Source organism: Leuciscus leuciscus (assembly GCF_965113295.1).
Source record: "Leuciscus leuciscus genome assembly, chromosome: 3".
In the NCBI taxonomy this organism is placed as follows: Eukaryota; Metazoa; Chordata; class Actinopteri; order Cypriniformes; family Leuciscidae; genus Leuciscus; species Leuciscus leuciscus.
The window spans coordinates 35,934,662-35,950,952 of NC_138727.1; the positions used below are offsets into that span (position 1 = coordinate 35,934,662).

The following is a 16,291-nucleotide window of genomic DNA, read 5'->3' on the forward strand; positions in this document are numbered from 1 at the left end:
TTTACATTACTTTAACTCATTAAAATAATTCAAGCAATTTCAAGTTATACAAGATTCAACTAAATGTTTTTAAGTCAGTTTAATTTAAGTTGAAATCCCAAGTTAAATAGTCAACAGGTGAATGGGATCATTAATCAAACACAATGGGAAACTAAGGTTGTGTCCAAAATCATCCCTATACTCTAAATAGGCCACTGTTTGAGGGGACACCCATTTGTAGTGGTGTCCGAAAGCATTGTGGACATTATTGAGTGACCTCATTCAATCCCACAATGCACCGCAATAACGAGTGTACAATTGATGTACTCTCAACGGCTAAAGAATACCCATTTTTCCAAACTGCTGGTCCAATGTGGGTACAGCGTAGTATCATACAGGTATAAATTCCTTTTTGATTCTTTATAAAAAAAAAAGTATCAAGGTTTATACATGCTAGTTCCGTGGCAGAGTATGAAGGTAAAAGAGCAGCAAAACTCGAGAGCAAGTAGATGTGAATTTGAGAACTTGTACAATAAATATTCGTACTTGTACGTGAACATTTACACTCACAGCTCCAATGTGAAAACCTGTAAAATAAAAAAACTGAAGTTGAATGTTGAAATTTGCACTCGCAGACACTAGTCACAAACCTGTATTCTGAATTTGAAGCTGCAGACAAGTAGTCACAAATGTGTAAAATGCCATTCACAGAAATACAACGACAGACACAAACTTGTAATATACATTTGCATTTAATCGTACGTTCACATTCGCAGTACAACCTCAACTAGGCACTTGCAACTTCTCAAATCTGTCACTGCAATTTCAAATTTCGCGCCTTGATTTTTGCTACTCTTTTTGCGATATATTAGGTGCAAAACTAAGTTGTGTGGCAGTGAGAGAGAAAGGGGGGCGAGAGCGAGGGTGTTCAAAGGAGCCATTTTATTGGTTGGCGCCTAGCCTTTGTACGCGATGATGTCACGAAACCCGCGTTCTGTTCATATTCTGTGCACAATTGCTTTTCTGTACGCTTTATTTGTATGGTGTTTCCTGAGTTTGGTCTTTTAATACCACTGTCTCAATTAAACTCATTGTGTTCATATTCTGTGCTCATCTGCTTTTCTGTAGTGTGCATTATTAGTATGGTGTTTACTGAGTTTGATAATATCATTTATTTCTTTTAATATCAGTCTAATGCATTAAGCCATGTTAGCATTTCAGAGCATCCCTGAGGACGCGGGTTTCGTGACATCATCGCGTACAATAGAAGTCCCATTTCATTGGCTAGGCACCAACCAATAAAACGGCTCCTTTGAACACCCCAGCTCCCGCCTCCCCTTTCTCTCTCGCCGCCACTGAGTTTCAAGTGCACAAGTTAGTTTTGCACCTAATATATCGCAAAAAGAGTAGCAAAAGTCAATGCTCAAATTTTTTAATTGCAGTGACAGATTTGAGAAGTTGCAAGTGCCTAATTGAGGTTGTACTGCGAATGTGAATGTAAGATTAAATGCAAATATATATTACAAGTGTGTGTCTGTCGTTGTATTTCTGTGAATGGCATTTTACACATTTCTGACTACTTGTCTGCAGCTTCAAATTCAGAATACAGGTTTGTGACTAGTGTCTGCGAGTGCAAATTTCAACATTCAACTTCAGATTTTTATTTTACAGGTTTTCACATTGGAGCTGTGAGTGTAACTGTTCACGTACAAGTACAAATATTTATTGTACAAGTTCTCAAATTCACATCTACTTGCTCCCGAGATTTGCTACTCTTTTACCTTCATAGTAGAGTTCAAGATACATCTTTTCGTTACTACTGGAGATGCCAGTTTGCTAAGTTTCAGATGATTAGTAAACGGCAAGCACAAACTATGCAAAAGCCCTTCCGGTGCACTCAGTGTCCAAATTCACTCACTCGTTTTCATTCACTCCTTCAAGTGGACTATATTACTGGAGTAATATAGGGAATAGTGAAAGAGGGTATAGGGGACGATTTTGAACACATAATAGATCCAACTTAGAATGACACAAACAAACACACTAAACAGAACATAATCCTGACAAAATGGTCCAGCCGTTTTTTTTGTGACTAACCGACTTTGGTCGACTAAGCCTTTTCTCGTCGACTATTAGGGGCAACCCTAATTCAAGTGTTTTTTTCTACTACACATAGTTGGCAATTTTTATTTTTATGAATACTTTTTATTATAAAAATGTCAGGTTTATACTTAAAACAAGCAGAAGAAAAAAGCTATTTGACAATGCAGTAAGAAAAATATGCATTTTCGCTGATGTTTTTTAATAATTGATTGATTTTCTAAGCATTTCACTCACGTTTGGCACGGGCCTCCAGCTCTTTCTCCATCAACTCACTCAGGGTGATTTTGGGTGTGGCGTCACTCTGGCCCACCGTATTGATCATCTCCTGCTCTTTCTCATGGTTTACCTCCGCGTAGATGTTAATCCAGGGGATTTTTCTGCACGTTTTTTTGTTAGGAAAACAAACAAACATTGTGTTTAAACGGTGTAGTGTAATTTCTGTGCACCACTAGTGCCACCAAATGAAGCAACAATCTGTTCTGTTTGAGAAGATATTCAGAAATCAAAATCATCTCAAATCAAATTACCAAAACAGACAAATGTGAACAAATATGTTTGATTTTGCGCCCATTTCAGTAGCAAATTGGCATAACACGCATGACAACACAAGGTAAGGGCTGTGCACATGCAAACTTGTTAATCTGCAATATAACAAGTTGTTATGTGAGTGCAAGTGCAATCCTTCATTGTATTCCTGAAATAATGATTGCTGAGCATATTTAATAACTTCTGGAGGAGAAGTTGCACAGGCAATCAGAGGTAGAGAGAAGCAAAATACATCGTCTTGATAAAGCTGTGACAACCCGGAAAAAAGTACAGCAATGTATTAGTAATTCCCCCAAATTCCATGGTGTACTTTTCCAACACACAAACCAGACTCTAATGTGTTTGCCATTTTCTGAGCTCACTTTTCATTTTTATGAATTAGAAATGCCCCCCCAGCCCAATCCCACCCCATCCCATCCCATTTTTTCCTCTTCAAATTACTATTAATTTTGTAAGCTAATTGCTTTGTTTTTCCAAGTGTAACATTTCCATAAATATGCTTCCTTTTTAAATTACTTGGGGGGTGAAAAAATATATCCATTATTAATGATTGTTTCAACATTTCCCTGAGTCTTTTCCATTTGAATTATTTTGAGACCAAATAAATTATTCAAAGCATTACAAAACAGTTTTCCAGTAGAGGAACCACGTCTGCATATTAAACAATCCATTGATATTTCCTGCACTTTCACAGGAAGGTTTTTTCCCCCCCAAATGTTTCTATCATATGCAAACTAATAACTAGATCTTACAACTATCATGAGTAAAAATAGCACTGCCTGATGCAAAGGAAAAGTCGCTCCTGATACCGTCCCATCAAATCTTACTTTATCTTTATATATAGATAAACAGAAACGAGAACTATGGTGTGCATGAAAAGAAATGAAGTTCAATTGCTGGAGTCCTGGTAAAAGGAATGCGTCATAATAAAAACTGTTTGCATGGATATACCTCTTAAATTTGTAGATGAGAAATACAGCTAAACCCAAAAACACCACCGACAGAAGCATCAGCATAGCAGAACTGCTGTGTCTTGGGATGGAGTCAACCAGAGGAGCTGCGACAAAGACAAAAACAAGAGTTAATGCACACCGTCTCTTTTTTATAAAAACAAACTCATATATCTTTGAGATCTTGCTTTATATGTTCAATTAAATTTTTGGGTCAACTAAGATTTTTCTTTTTTTTTCTTTTTAAAGCTTTGATCAATTCAACTGATCAAAGCTTTTTATTAAGCTAAGCTTTTATTAAGCTTTGATCAATTAAATTGATCAAAATTGACAGTAAAACTTTTATATTGTTACTTTTTTACTTCCTATTCATCGAAGAATCCCCCCAAAAAAGCAACAAAAAAACAAAAAAAACTAGCATGGTTTCCACAAAAATATTACGACACCACGACTGTTTTCGACATTGATAATAATAAGAAATGTTTCATAGAGCAGAACATCAGGATATTAGAATGATTTCTGAAGGATCTTTTGACACTGAAGACTGGAGTAATGATGCTGAAAACACAGGAATAAATTACATTTCAATGTACATTAAAATAGAAACCAGTTCTTTCAAATTGTAATAATATTTCACAATATTACTGTTTTTACTGTATTTTTGATCAAATAAATACAGCCTTGGTGAGCATAAGAGACTACTAAGAGAAATCTTACTGACCCCAAGAATTTTAACGGTAGTGTATATTTTCGAATCTTTTATAACTCTTTTAACATAACTTATTATATATAATTTACTCTATTACTGTGTCTATATTTATAATATCACTTTAAATCTGAAGAATGTAATTTTTGTGTAAATATTCAAATGCTTTCTCCTATTCCAGCTTAATATTCAGAGAGTAATTTGCTTTCAAAACATTGCTGTGTTTTAGCATCCCAACCCATCAACACTGTCTCGACCAATAGTGTGAGTTTGGGACTGGACTATCTGATGGTTTGACCAGTGGCGGATGGGAATTGTTCGAGAAATGAACTTGAAAACAAAACCTCCTGGTGATGCAAGTGGCATAGAATAGATACTACACACTTCAGCTTTTAAAAGACCTTTAATATAATTTCAACAGCACAATATTTGCAAGAGGATTCACTGCTGATTTTGTAAAATAACAATATCGTCTGAACAACATCCGTTCCAGAACAAAATGTACCAGTCTAAAAATGGCAATTCATGCAGATCTAAGACCTTTTATTTCAAGTGAAGTAAAGAACTGAACTTGAATCGCATCTCCTGTGACAATTTCTACAAAACTTCTTCCACTCTCCCAGAGGGACTTCTGCCAATTGTTGGCATCCCTTCAAAATTGTTCATTGGTGCTTTACACCCACTGACTGTATATTTCCCCATGACTATGCTGTTGAAAGATAGCTCCATGAATCCTCTGACCTTTCCGAAAGAATCTTGAATGCTTTCCAGAACTTTGGCTATGAAAACGAGAAAAGAAATGGGCAAAGGAGGCGGCCAATGTTTTGCTGTAAAAATGGTTAATAGCACAGACCATGAGTCACAGTAAGAGAGCGTTTACTCTCTACTACTCAATGCTATTATCGCTACAAGAAATTAGTAACCATTATCACATGGCTGGCACAGAATAGTAAAGGTATATGTGGCACATGGCGGAGTACAAGATGGATGATGATGAATATAGGCTAAATTAGAACGAATTCAGTAAAAGCACCAGATATCTTTTTATTTGGGATTCTGGTTCCAATTCAAATTATTTATTCATTTGGCCCATGTTTTATCCAAAAATTATTACAGTATTTTTATGTGTGTTTCCTGGGATTCAAACACATGACTGTTTCTACCACTATAATGAAGGTAATATATTTCTGTCAAAATTTCAAGTTCTCTCATTCATTCTAAGACGTGCAGAACATGCAGACTTTATATTTAAACAGCAGTTTCATAATCACAGATGGCCTCCATTTTGCAATTTGAATTTGATTAATTGTACAAGCCTAATTTTTGATTTATGAATCCAATTTGGGGGCATTCTTATACAGTATATCAGTTTTAATGACTGGGATCCACAATTCCTACATAACAAAAATCACAGGGCCCTACATATTCTTCTAGTTTAGCTATAGGAAGCGATTTCAGTTCATTTGTTACCTGAAATATTCCTTAGTGAATAAACAACACTATATTGAATGATTTCTGCCTGGATTATCATGCTATGAACAATGAGTCACTAATTAAACTGATTTAATGACAATCATACTGATTTGCAGTTCAGTGAGTAAGTGAGTGAATGATTCAATGAGAGCTGAACTGAATATCAAGATTGAGATTCTTCATGAGTGATTTTGAATCAAATTGCACAAAATTGGTTATAGTGTTTTGCAACAAGTCCAATCATTTAAAAAAAAAAAAAAAAAAAAAAAAAAAACTTATTCAAAAGCTGAAAACCTACTTCTATTCATGGGAGACTTTTTTTCTACGTTGAATGTGAGAAAATCTTGCAAGCCATGATTGCTGGAGAGCAATTATCCAATTATCTTCCATAAGGCTTTCAGCATCACTAGTGGAGTATAAAAGCCCAATCTTTCGACAATTTATAGTGCTGACAAGCTTCTGGTCTCAAAAAAGCAATCAACGAAATTACTCTAGGGAACAGAATATGGCACCCAACAGAAGCTAGAGTGGGAGATCAACTGAAATACCACTAAGGTAATCAAATAAAAGCAGTCGCACACTTCAGTCATCAACTAAATCATGCCGAAACAGCTACAAACAATATGTTTTCAACAGTCTGTTACCTAAAGTTAATTGCGTGATGTAAACGATGACCCGAGAGCCAGGTTTCAACTCGAACTCCAGCGAGATCTGATTCAATGCATTGACCAGGATTTCTGATATCTAGGAAAAGAAAACAGCATTCAGAACAGTTATATACAGACTTCAGAAATGCGAGTGCCGCTTGCCATTGTGCATGTATGCAATTGCTAAGGTGTTCTACGGTGGATACAAATAATAATAATAATAATAATAATAATCTGTGCTGCATGTTCGGTAGTGGAAAATAGCCCACTTATGCATCTATAAACAGGATTCTGCACTCTTGTGTGTATCAAATACAGATCCTACTTAGACATTACAGTGGAGATGATGCACAATGTAATGTCTAATATCAGATTTTGATAAACTGCAGTGTGACACTCATCCACAAGCAAGCAACTTCAGACTATGCTGCGCTATATCCAGTTTCTGTCATGTCATGTCATATTCACTGTGTGTACTGAATGTAAATCTGTTTATTTCTAAGATTTTTTTTAAATTGATCAAATTCTCAATTTATTATTAAATAATTATTTAAATTAGTCAATTATTTATTTCAAATTATTTTAGAAAATATTATGTAAAACAAATATAAATGTTACTGCAGAAATTGTTATGCTTGTGTTATTTACTATTGTAAATGTATTAATTTATGTATTAAATGATCTGACACTATAACTAGTTATAATGCTTTAAAAATCACTACTAATAAACATTTGACCCTCAAAAGTGTATTCAATTTAGAAGTCCCTACTGTAAATGTCCTAGTCATGTAATCCTAATTAGTATTTCTGCTATTATCACAGAGAAAATTTTGCATTTAAGGTGAAAGAAAATAGGTAAAAATGTCATACAATCCCCTTAGGGAATATTTTTGACGCATCGTCTCCTTTATGCGGTGACACTTACTTTCATTGTAGCCCCAGGTAGAAGCTGCTCTTTTATTCTGATAAAGGTCCATCATTCTCAAGCGCATTTCAACCTTGACCATTAATGTGAAACCGTAAAATTTGCATCAGATCACATCTAACCTGCTCCAGATCCTCCTCTGTCCGTTTCCTGCCATCCGATTGGTTCCGGGGAGGAAGCAGGAAGAGTTCCGCAGCCGTCGGAATGCCAGGAAACACAGCCACCAGCAGCTGTTCTTCTGGAACGTCAGCGACCTGGACAAAACAACACTAATTACATAAGCCTCAATGATTTATATGTTACCGTCTCCTGCATTTATGAGGGTTACATTAATTTTAAACAAGGCTGATGGCTTCCAGTAAATCAGATTTGATGTATACAGAATGAATCCCGGCCAAGAAATTATTAGACGCAAGCGGTTATACACACATTGAATTCCTAAAAACCTCAATCAATATCTTTGTCAGAGAGCCACTACAAAAACTCAAAGGTCTAGACGTTATGGGCTGCCGCAAAGCCAATAAAGGGAAGCCCACCATGTACTCTCCTAGAGATACTCACTAAAGGCCATTTCCCTCATAAAGAGGAAATTATCCCACCTCAGGTAAATAATCTTTGTTTTATCTGCCACTACCACGCAGGGCTCAACCGGTTATAAAACAATAGCTCAAGAATAGACAGCCTGAGTATAATTTACAATGAGCAATGTGTCCAGAGCTGAAGCAGTCTTACGAATCAATACTCAGAGTCTAAGTTTGGACTCACCGCTGCAATATAAAAATAAATTTAAAAAAAGCCCTGGGGCTCATTGAAGGATTCAGTCTATGTGCAACTGCTACTGATATTCCTAATGATTAATGCACATCTCCAAACTCCAGCCTTTATTTCTTTCTCAACACGCTAGATTCAACACACGCACCTTCCGTTGGCGAATTAAGGCCTAGAAAGGCAATTAGACAGCAAAGGAGAGACATAACGTTGCAGGGCTCTTAATTACACCCTATAATAGCTTAAGAGTCATTGTTGTAATTAAATCTCTTAATGTCAAAACATTCTCTTCCCAGACCGAAGAACTGTGGAATAACATTAAAAGGCACAGACGCAATAATCTATTATAGTAGAGGACAAAGTTGTTATTAAAGAGGTTGTTTAGACATCTGTTGTGTTTTCAGTCATTGTAGTCCATCTTTCCCCATTTAAGTACATTTTTGCTCTAATATTGACTCTCCACCAGAATGCAAATACAGGCAAATTTAAACAATTCAACACTTCTGTTTATTTACAACTTGTTCCAGTATTTTTCATTCAGATGTATAGTGCTATTAAAAGAAATGCATTATTGTCATCTTTACAACAGAGACCATCCATTGTGTAAATGCTTCCTTAGATGTAAAACCATCAATGTGAAAGTCCTTTTTTAGAGCCCAGGATTCACAGATAAACAATTTACTGAGAATTATTATAAATGAACAAATAAGCACAGCATGAGCTGTTTTTCTTTTTGCTGAAGAATGTGCAGACATGCACTCTGGACATGCTAAGAAATCATAATAGGTAAATGTGGTGCAAATGGAAATGCAGTTCCTCCACATTCGGAAAATGTCTTCCTGTTACTGGAGAAACATTTACATTTGCACCACATATATATTTACCAAATATTATATATCTATATATCTATCTATATATCTATCTATCTATATATATATATATATATATATATATATATATATATATATATATATACATATACATATACATATACATACATACATACACTACAGTTCAAAGGTTTGGGGGTAGACTTTTTAAAATGCTTTTGAAAGTCTCTTTATTTGATCAAAAATACAGTAAAAACAGTAATATTGTGAAATATTATTACAATTTAAAGAAGCCGTTAGAAATTTTTATATATTTAAAAATGTAATTTATTCCTGTGATGGCATAGCTGAATTTTCAGCATCATTACTCCAGTCTTCAGTCTGTCGAAAACAGTTGAGATGTTTAATATTTTTGTGGAAGCATTTTTTATTTTATTTTGATTCAGGATTATTTAATAAATAGTCAAGTAAAAAAAAATTCACATTTGATCAATTTATTGCAGAATAAGAGTATTAATGTCTTTAAAATAAATCTTACTGAACCCAGTCTGTTTCCGTGTTTTATGGGGAATTTCCATAGACATAAATATTTTCATATTACACAAACTGTATATTCTACACTGAAAAAAGTGTTGGATTTACATGATTTAATCATGTAAATCGGTCCCACATGAATCAACAAACATAGTTAAACAAACATAATTTGTTCACGTAATTTCAACATTACGTAATTAAGTCATTTTTAAGAGACCCAATTAAGAAGTAATTGTATAGGTTCCCTGACAGAATTAATTGATTTAAATTTAAAATACTTTTGTCACATGACTGAATAATAAGATTGATCTAGCTAGCTAAGAAAATATTAGTTAGCAATAGCACATTTTACCATGCTACGTGCTAAGCATTACTCCTTGAGCAAAGCAGAAATAACATGCACTGTACCAGTCCGCAGCCTGCAAATGCTCCACTCTTCTCCACAATGGAGATTAAAACAGTTCTAATAATTGAACATTAAACACTGTTAAACACTATGAAGTCTCCCCCTTTTCTCGTCAAGCTCAAAAACACATAAAATAACACTTAATTGCAACATTTTGACTCTCCTTATTAAGAGCCAATCAAAGCATGCTGGGAATTACAGTTTCAGCAAAAATTATTTTCAAGTGCTTGATTGGTTCACATTCACTCTAAATAATTTAATATAGTCGATTGCACATTTTAGAGAATTACATTAATTGAAAGCACAAAGAAATCAAGTTTAGAAGAGAAACACAATTTTGTTGCGTAGATAGCAAATAATATGATGGAGTAAATTGGACAAAATATTTTCAGTGTATCCCCTGTATATGTGTGTGATTTTGGGAGAGTGATACTTGGGTATGTTATGTGTTGAATGCTTTCTCTCTTCTTTCTCTCTCTCCCTTTGGTAGGCTGCTAATTGGGATCCAGCTGAGTGAACGTCACAGGGATCCCAAACATAATAGACTCATTTCATTGAGCTTCGTGACACACTTCCGTTTTGAAATACAACTACGGTAATTTATTTATTTACGGTTCTGTATCTACGATTCACGTCTTTTCAACGTGCTGTAGTCACCTAGTTGACTAAAAGCCACCCAAAATGAGTGTCCTCAAGATGATTTAAAAATGTGGAAATTTACAGAGACAGGAGAAGAACAAAAAAAAAAAAAATGTAAAAAAAAAATTCAATAAAATTACGTTATTTGTTTAATTTGGTGTTTTCTTGCTTTTCTGGATCAGGGTATTGAAGTGACCATCAGTCTTTTTTCGTTATATGTTCATAACACCCCTAAGCCAACATATAACCACTATACAACCTTCACACAAATCACTATCTATCTATCTATCTATCTATCTATCTATCTATCTATCTATCTATCTATCTATCTATGTATGTATGTATGTATGTATGTATATATATATATATATATATATATATATATATATATATATATACACATTTATATAATTTTTACACTTTCTTTTTCTCACAAAAGGACTCATTTTTCAATGCAATTGCAATGAATGAGGTCTGAGGCTATTAAGCTTTCGTCACCTCTGGATGCAAAATATCGTGAAGTAAAAACGTGTTTTCATGATTGGTCATTGATGTCACAAATGCTCAGGGATCCCTAGTGCAATGGGAGTCACACTTGAATCATTTCCTATTGTCTCCATTACATCAATGAATGTGGAGAAAAGCCTAAAATAATAAAAACAACCTATCATTGGTTCTTCTTTCAGTATCAAAGTGTTTGTGATGCAAGTCCTGTGTTGACTGAGGCACTGGCTCTGCCTTTAACCCCTCTATTCTCATCTCCTCAGGCTGTTAGAGCGCTATCGCCCCGGTGCACCAGAACAGACAGCCGCTCCACTCACCTCGCATGCCCACTGCCTCAAACAGCCATCTTAAATGGACCTTGACTTTGATTATGTCTGAGCCTCGCTCTCCCTCTCTTTTTAATACACTGAGCTATTTATCATCGGCAGTATGGATAAAGTGTATCTGCTTCCTCTAGGGCACTACGGGGTGTGTTTTATATGCGAGAGGATAAATGAAAGGAACGAGGAAAAGTGAGTCTCTTTACCATGAGAGCTCAATATTAAGCCATCAGGCTTTGAACTTGATGTTGAAACAAAGGGGGGAAAAGTTGGAAAAGGACGGTTTTACTTCTGGAGAATTCTGGGTAAAGCCATTTGAGGCCAGGAACCCAGACTGGCAGATAATGAGAGAGAAAGAGCGCATGTGGAAGACGGAGGTGCGTGTTATGAGCATATGTGAGATCAGTAACCTCTTTGTGCTGAGCTATTCTGACCTTGTTCTCTTGCAGATTCCAAGGCTCTGTTCTGTTTGAGGGAGTTTAGATTTAATTGAGATATTTAGGGATTGTTTTTGTGCATGTCTGAAATAGAGAGACAATATGAATGGCTTGATAAGAACAGTTTTTTTTTAAATTGTAACAATATTTCGACAGTCTTTTTGATCATATACATCAAACATTTCCTTCAAAAGCATTAAAAAAATCTCACTGCCACCAAACTTTTTGTGTAACATTGCAAAAAAACGTCTCAGGTTACGACTGTAACCCTAGTTCCCTGAGAAGGGAACGAGACGATGCGTCAATGACGCTTTGGGAACGCTCCTGCGTGATTGCGTCTGAAGCACCTATGTCAACTAGTCCAATGGCGAGAGTGGGCGTCACGGGCGGGTGACGTGACGACCAGGAAAGGATAAAGGACATCCGGTTAAGAACCGCGCTAGCTTCGAAAAGGGCCGAAGCAAGTCGATCACAGGGATGTAGGAAGTATGGCAAAGTGATGCATCGTCTCGTTCCCTTCTCAGGGAACTAGGGTTACAGTCGTAACCTGAGACGTTCCCTTTCGAGGGAACTCGCGATGCGTCAATGACGCTTTGGGAACGAGAATGTCCAACACGCCATATGAACCAGAACCTGTCTGTGTGAATACTGCACAACTAAGATGAGCACTTGAGAACCTGGGGAAGAGCCCAGGTCGAAGTTGCAAAACCTTACGAAATGTGAGCGGAGAGGACCAGCCTGCCACATACCACATCCTACAGGGATATCTACATAAAATAAGGCTTCTAAGCCACCATACTCCTGTCCTGGTCTAAAAGCACCACGGAGGAATCAACCAAGGGAGCTGGGTGTGTGAGGGGAGAACCAAAGTGGACCGTGCGTCGTATCCTGAGACGTGAAGAGATCCACTTGTGCCTGGCCATAAACCCCCCAAATGTGCTCCACCACCTCGGTGTGGAGCCTCCATTCCCCGGGCCTCAGCCCCTGCCTCAACAGGATGTCTGCTCCTACATATTTATGTAAGAGACCACTGATGTGTTGTCTGTACGGACAAGCACATGATGGTCCCTCAGGTCTGGGAGAAATGTCTCAACGCATTGAAGACTGCCATCATCTCCAGGCAATTTATGTACCAAAAAGATGATGACTCCTCCACAGGCCCTGGGATGAGCGGCCTCCCATTACCGCTCCCCAGCCGGTGAGGGAAGCATCTGTCGAGACAGCAACTCGATGGCAAAGGGCTCCCAACACCGGAACCTGGGAAAGGAACCAGTATTTCCTCCATATAACCAAGGCACGGAGACACCGCTGCGTGATCTTGATCGTACGAAGTGGGTTTCCCCTCGGGGAGAACCCTCTGGTTCTGAGCCACCACTGCAAGGGTCTCATGTACAGTAGGCCAAAGGGTCTCACAATGGACCCGCTGCCATGAGGCCCAACAGTTTCCCGAACTGTTTCACAGTGCGTGACTGCTCATGTGGGATAGGAACCAGTATTCCCTCATATAACCAAGGCGCGGAGAAACCGCCGCGTGATCTTGATCATACTAAGTGGGTTTCCCCTCGGGGAGAACCCTCTGGTTCTGAGCCACCACTGCGACAGTCTCATGTACAGTAGGCCAAAGGGTATCACATTGGACGCTGCTGCCATGAGGCTCAACAGTTTCTCAAACTGTTTCACAATGTGTGACTGCTCATGTGAGATAGGAACCAGTATTTTCTCCATATAACCAAGGCGTGGAGACACTGCCGCGTGATCTTGATCGTACGAAGTGGGTTTCCCCTCGGGGAGAACCCTCTGGTTCTGAGCCACCACTGCAAGGGTCTCATGTACAGTAGGCCAAAGGGTATCATGTTGGACGCTGCTGCCATGAGGCCCAACAGTTTCTCGAACTGTTTCACAGTGCGTGACTGGCCTAGCTTCAACTCTTTTGTGGCTGTGAGGATAACAGCTACACGAACGGGCGAAGTGTGGCTCGCATCGTGACTGAATCCCATACCACACCAAGGAAAGTGGTTCTCTGTAGAGGAGAAAACACACTCTTCTTGGCATTGAGTCTCACCCCAATTTCTTCATCTGAGCGAGGACGACATCTCGATGCCGAACCGCTAACTGCTCTGATTCCGCCAGAATCAGTCAGTCATCGAATGTAGTTCAGAATGTGTAGCCCTGCAGCCTGGCAGGGCCAGAGCTGCATCCACGCACTTCGTGAACGTGCAGGGTGATAGAGTTAGACCGAATGGAAGCACCCAATAAAGATATTCTTTGCCCCCAAAAGAAAACCTCAGGAACTTCCTTTGTTGAGGGAGGATGGAAGTAAGCACCTTTTGAATCTATTGTGACAATCCAGTCCTCAGATCTGATAAGAGTCATGATCTGTTTGAGTGTGAGCATATTGAACTTGAGTTTCATGACTGCACGATACAACAGATGAAGATCTAAAATGGGAACGCAACCCCCCATCCTTTTTCGGAACAATAAAGTAGCGGCTGTAAAACCCAGATTCTCTTTCGGGTGAGTACACCTGCTCTATAGCTCCCTTCGCTAATAGAGACTCTACTTCTTGCTCCATTACCAGAGCCTGCTCGGGATGTACTAACGCGAGTAGAACCCTGTTGTAACGAGGTGGAGGAGAACGAAACTGGATTCTGTAACCTCTCTCTATTATCTGCAGGACCCATGGAGATTTATTCGGCAGATTTTTCCACTCTGTCAGAAAATCTACTAAGGGTACCAGTCTCTGGCCTCTGGTGTTATTGTAACAGCCACTTCGGTGACCTGAAGCATTCTGGCAGGAAACAACCGAACTGACTCTTTTTGAACCCCCCTCAGAGGGTGCGAGTTTGACACAGTGTCGTGGTGACACTAAGCCATGTGCTCGCTGGAGACCGCTGCGCCCCGAGGCACCAAGGGTGGCGGGGTTGGCAGAACGGCCTCCTGAGGGCACAGAGGTGGGGCGGGCACCGTATACTGAGGTGTACACCGCTCCATTCCGGTCGGGGTTGCCCTCAGAGGTCTGACACCAGTGGCATCAGGACCTTGGCTGAAACCTTTTTCACAGAAAAACAGTCCTCAGATCCATCTTCTGCTTTAAAGTCTTCTGTTGAGAATGCCATTCCGGTCCCCAATCTTTCTGAGGGGGAGCACAGGAAATTACACTCTGCCCGTACAATGAGTTTGTTAATGGCTAGGGCTGCTCCGCCCAGCAGCCCCATTTACAAATGTATAAACTCCAAACTCATTGTACACAGGAGATTGAGATGTAGAATCTTCAATTCCCTTAACTCGATGCTCAGCACATCCATCTCCTTGGAGGTGGACAGCTGTAGCACCAAATTATACCATTTAATTACTCAAAATTAAATGTAGTAAAAGATCAACCAGACAAGTTAACACGGTCTGGATAAATTACTGAACATATACATGAATCTAACTAATGAAAGTCAGATAAGCAAATTTTAAATGCAGCCCACTTATTTAATTCCTCAGAATCAAACAGCAAAAAATCAACCAGACAAGTTAATATAGTCTGGATGAAAGGCTGAATATATATTTATATATATAGGCTTATATATAAAAAATAGTTTCAACATACTATAAAAGAAACATAAATTCATAGCTTGCAATACACTATGTATCTCTCTTAATGAATGCATTGCATTTGCATAACCACTGGATTCTTATTGCAGTCTTTTTATTTTATATTTATAAACAGTAGCATGGGGAAACTCCCGATAGTGCACACACGTCGGTAATTTTCACGAATGAACGTAGCCCGTCCACTATTATTCTTAATGCAGAGTGCAGACCCCGTAATCTACGCGCTGCCTCAGCACACGCGAGATCCGAGCCAAAGAATCTTTATTGACTTCCCTCGAGAAGAAAGCCATCAGGAGCAGAGCTAAACTCTCGATAGTGCAAATGTTACAAGTCGGGAATTTATGAATGAACACTGTCAGCCCCCTTTTACTAGAGCTGACCATGCATGCTCCAGAGCGATGACAGATCATACTCCGTTCCGAACAAACAACACATACATCGTGTGTATCTCCCCACCCGTAAAGAAAGAGGGCAGGGAGAAACACACGATCTAAGGTTGTTTGTTCGCCATAATATCTATGCATGTGACTGATATAGTGACAGACAACAATAAATATGACAGACAGTATAACAGAGCGCTTGCTGAGGCACAGAAGCTAGCGCGGTTCTAAACAGGATGTCCTTTATCCTTTCCTGGTTGTCACGTCACCCGCCCGTGGCGCCCACTCTCGCCATTGGACTAGTTGACATAGGTGCTTCAGACGCAATCACGCAGGAGCGTTCCCAAAGCGTCATTGACGCATCGCGAGTTCCCTCGAAAGGGAACTACTGCAAAAGTATTGGGCATAAACAGATTAACCCCTCATCCCCCCACCCCAACATTCTTCCCAAAGTTACATCTTATACCGTAAATATTTACAACTTCAACTATTAAGAACAGTATAAACATCCCAAACGTATCCTGCTCTGTTATTAATATAGCAT

General features: G+C 38.6%; 2 protein-coding genes across 2 annotated transcripts in view; one reads left to right on the forward strand and one right to left on the reverse strand.

Annotated features, from left to right (window-relative positions):
• Positions 1 to 16,291, forward strand: part of LOC309494143 (uncharacterized protein) — a 130,105-nt gene that overhangs the window by 82,135 nt on the left and 31,679 nt on the right. The gene's annotated exons all lie outside the window — the stretch shown is intronic.
• sorcs3a (sortilin related VPS10 domain containing receptor 3a) overlaps positions 1 to 16,291 on the reverse strand; it is a 153,161-nt gene that overhangs the window by 7,490 nt on the left and 129,380 nt on the right. The window contains exons 21-24 of the mRNA XM_082163362.1: positions 7,452 to 7,583; positions 6,402 to 6,501; positions 3,580 to 3,685; positions 2,317 to 2,459 (exon numbers count right to left, since the gene is read on the reverse strand). Coding sequence (XP_082019488.1) covers positions 2,317 to 2,459; positions 3,580 to 3,685; positions 6,402 to 6,501; positions 7,452 to 7,583 — 481 coding nt within the window. The remainder of the gene's footprint in view (positions 1 to 2,316; positions 2,460 to 3,579; positions 3,686 to 6,401; positions 6,502 to 7,451; positions 7,584 to 16,291) is intronic.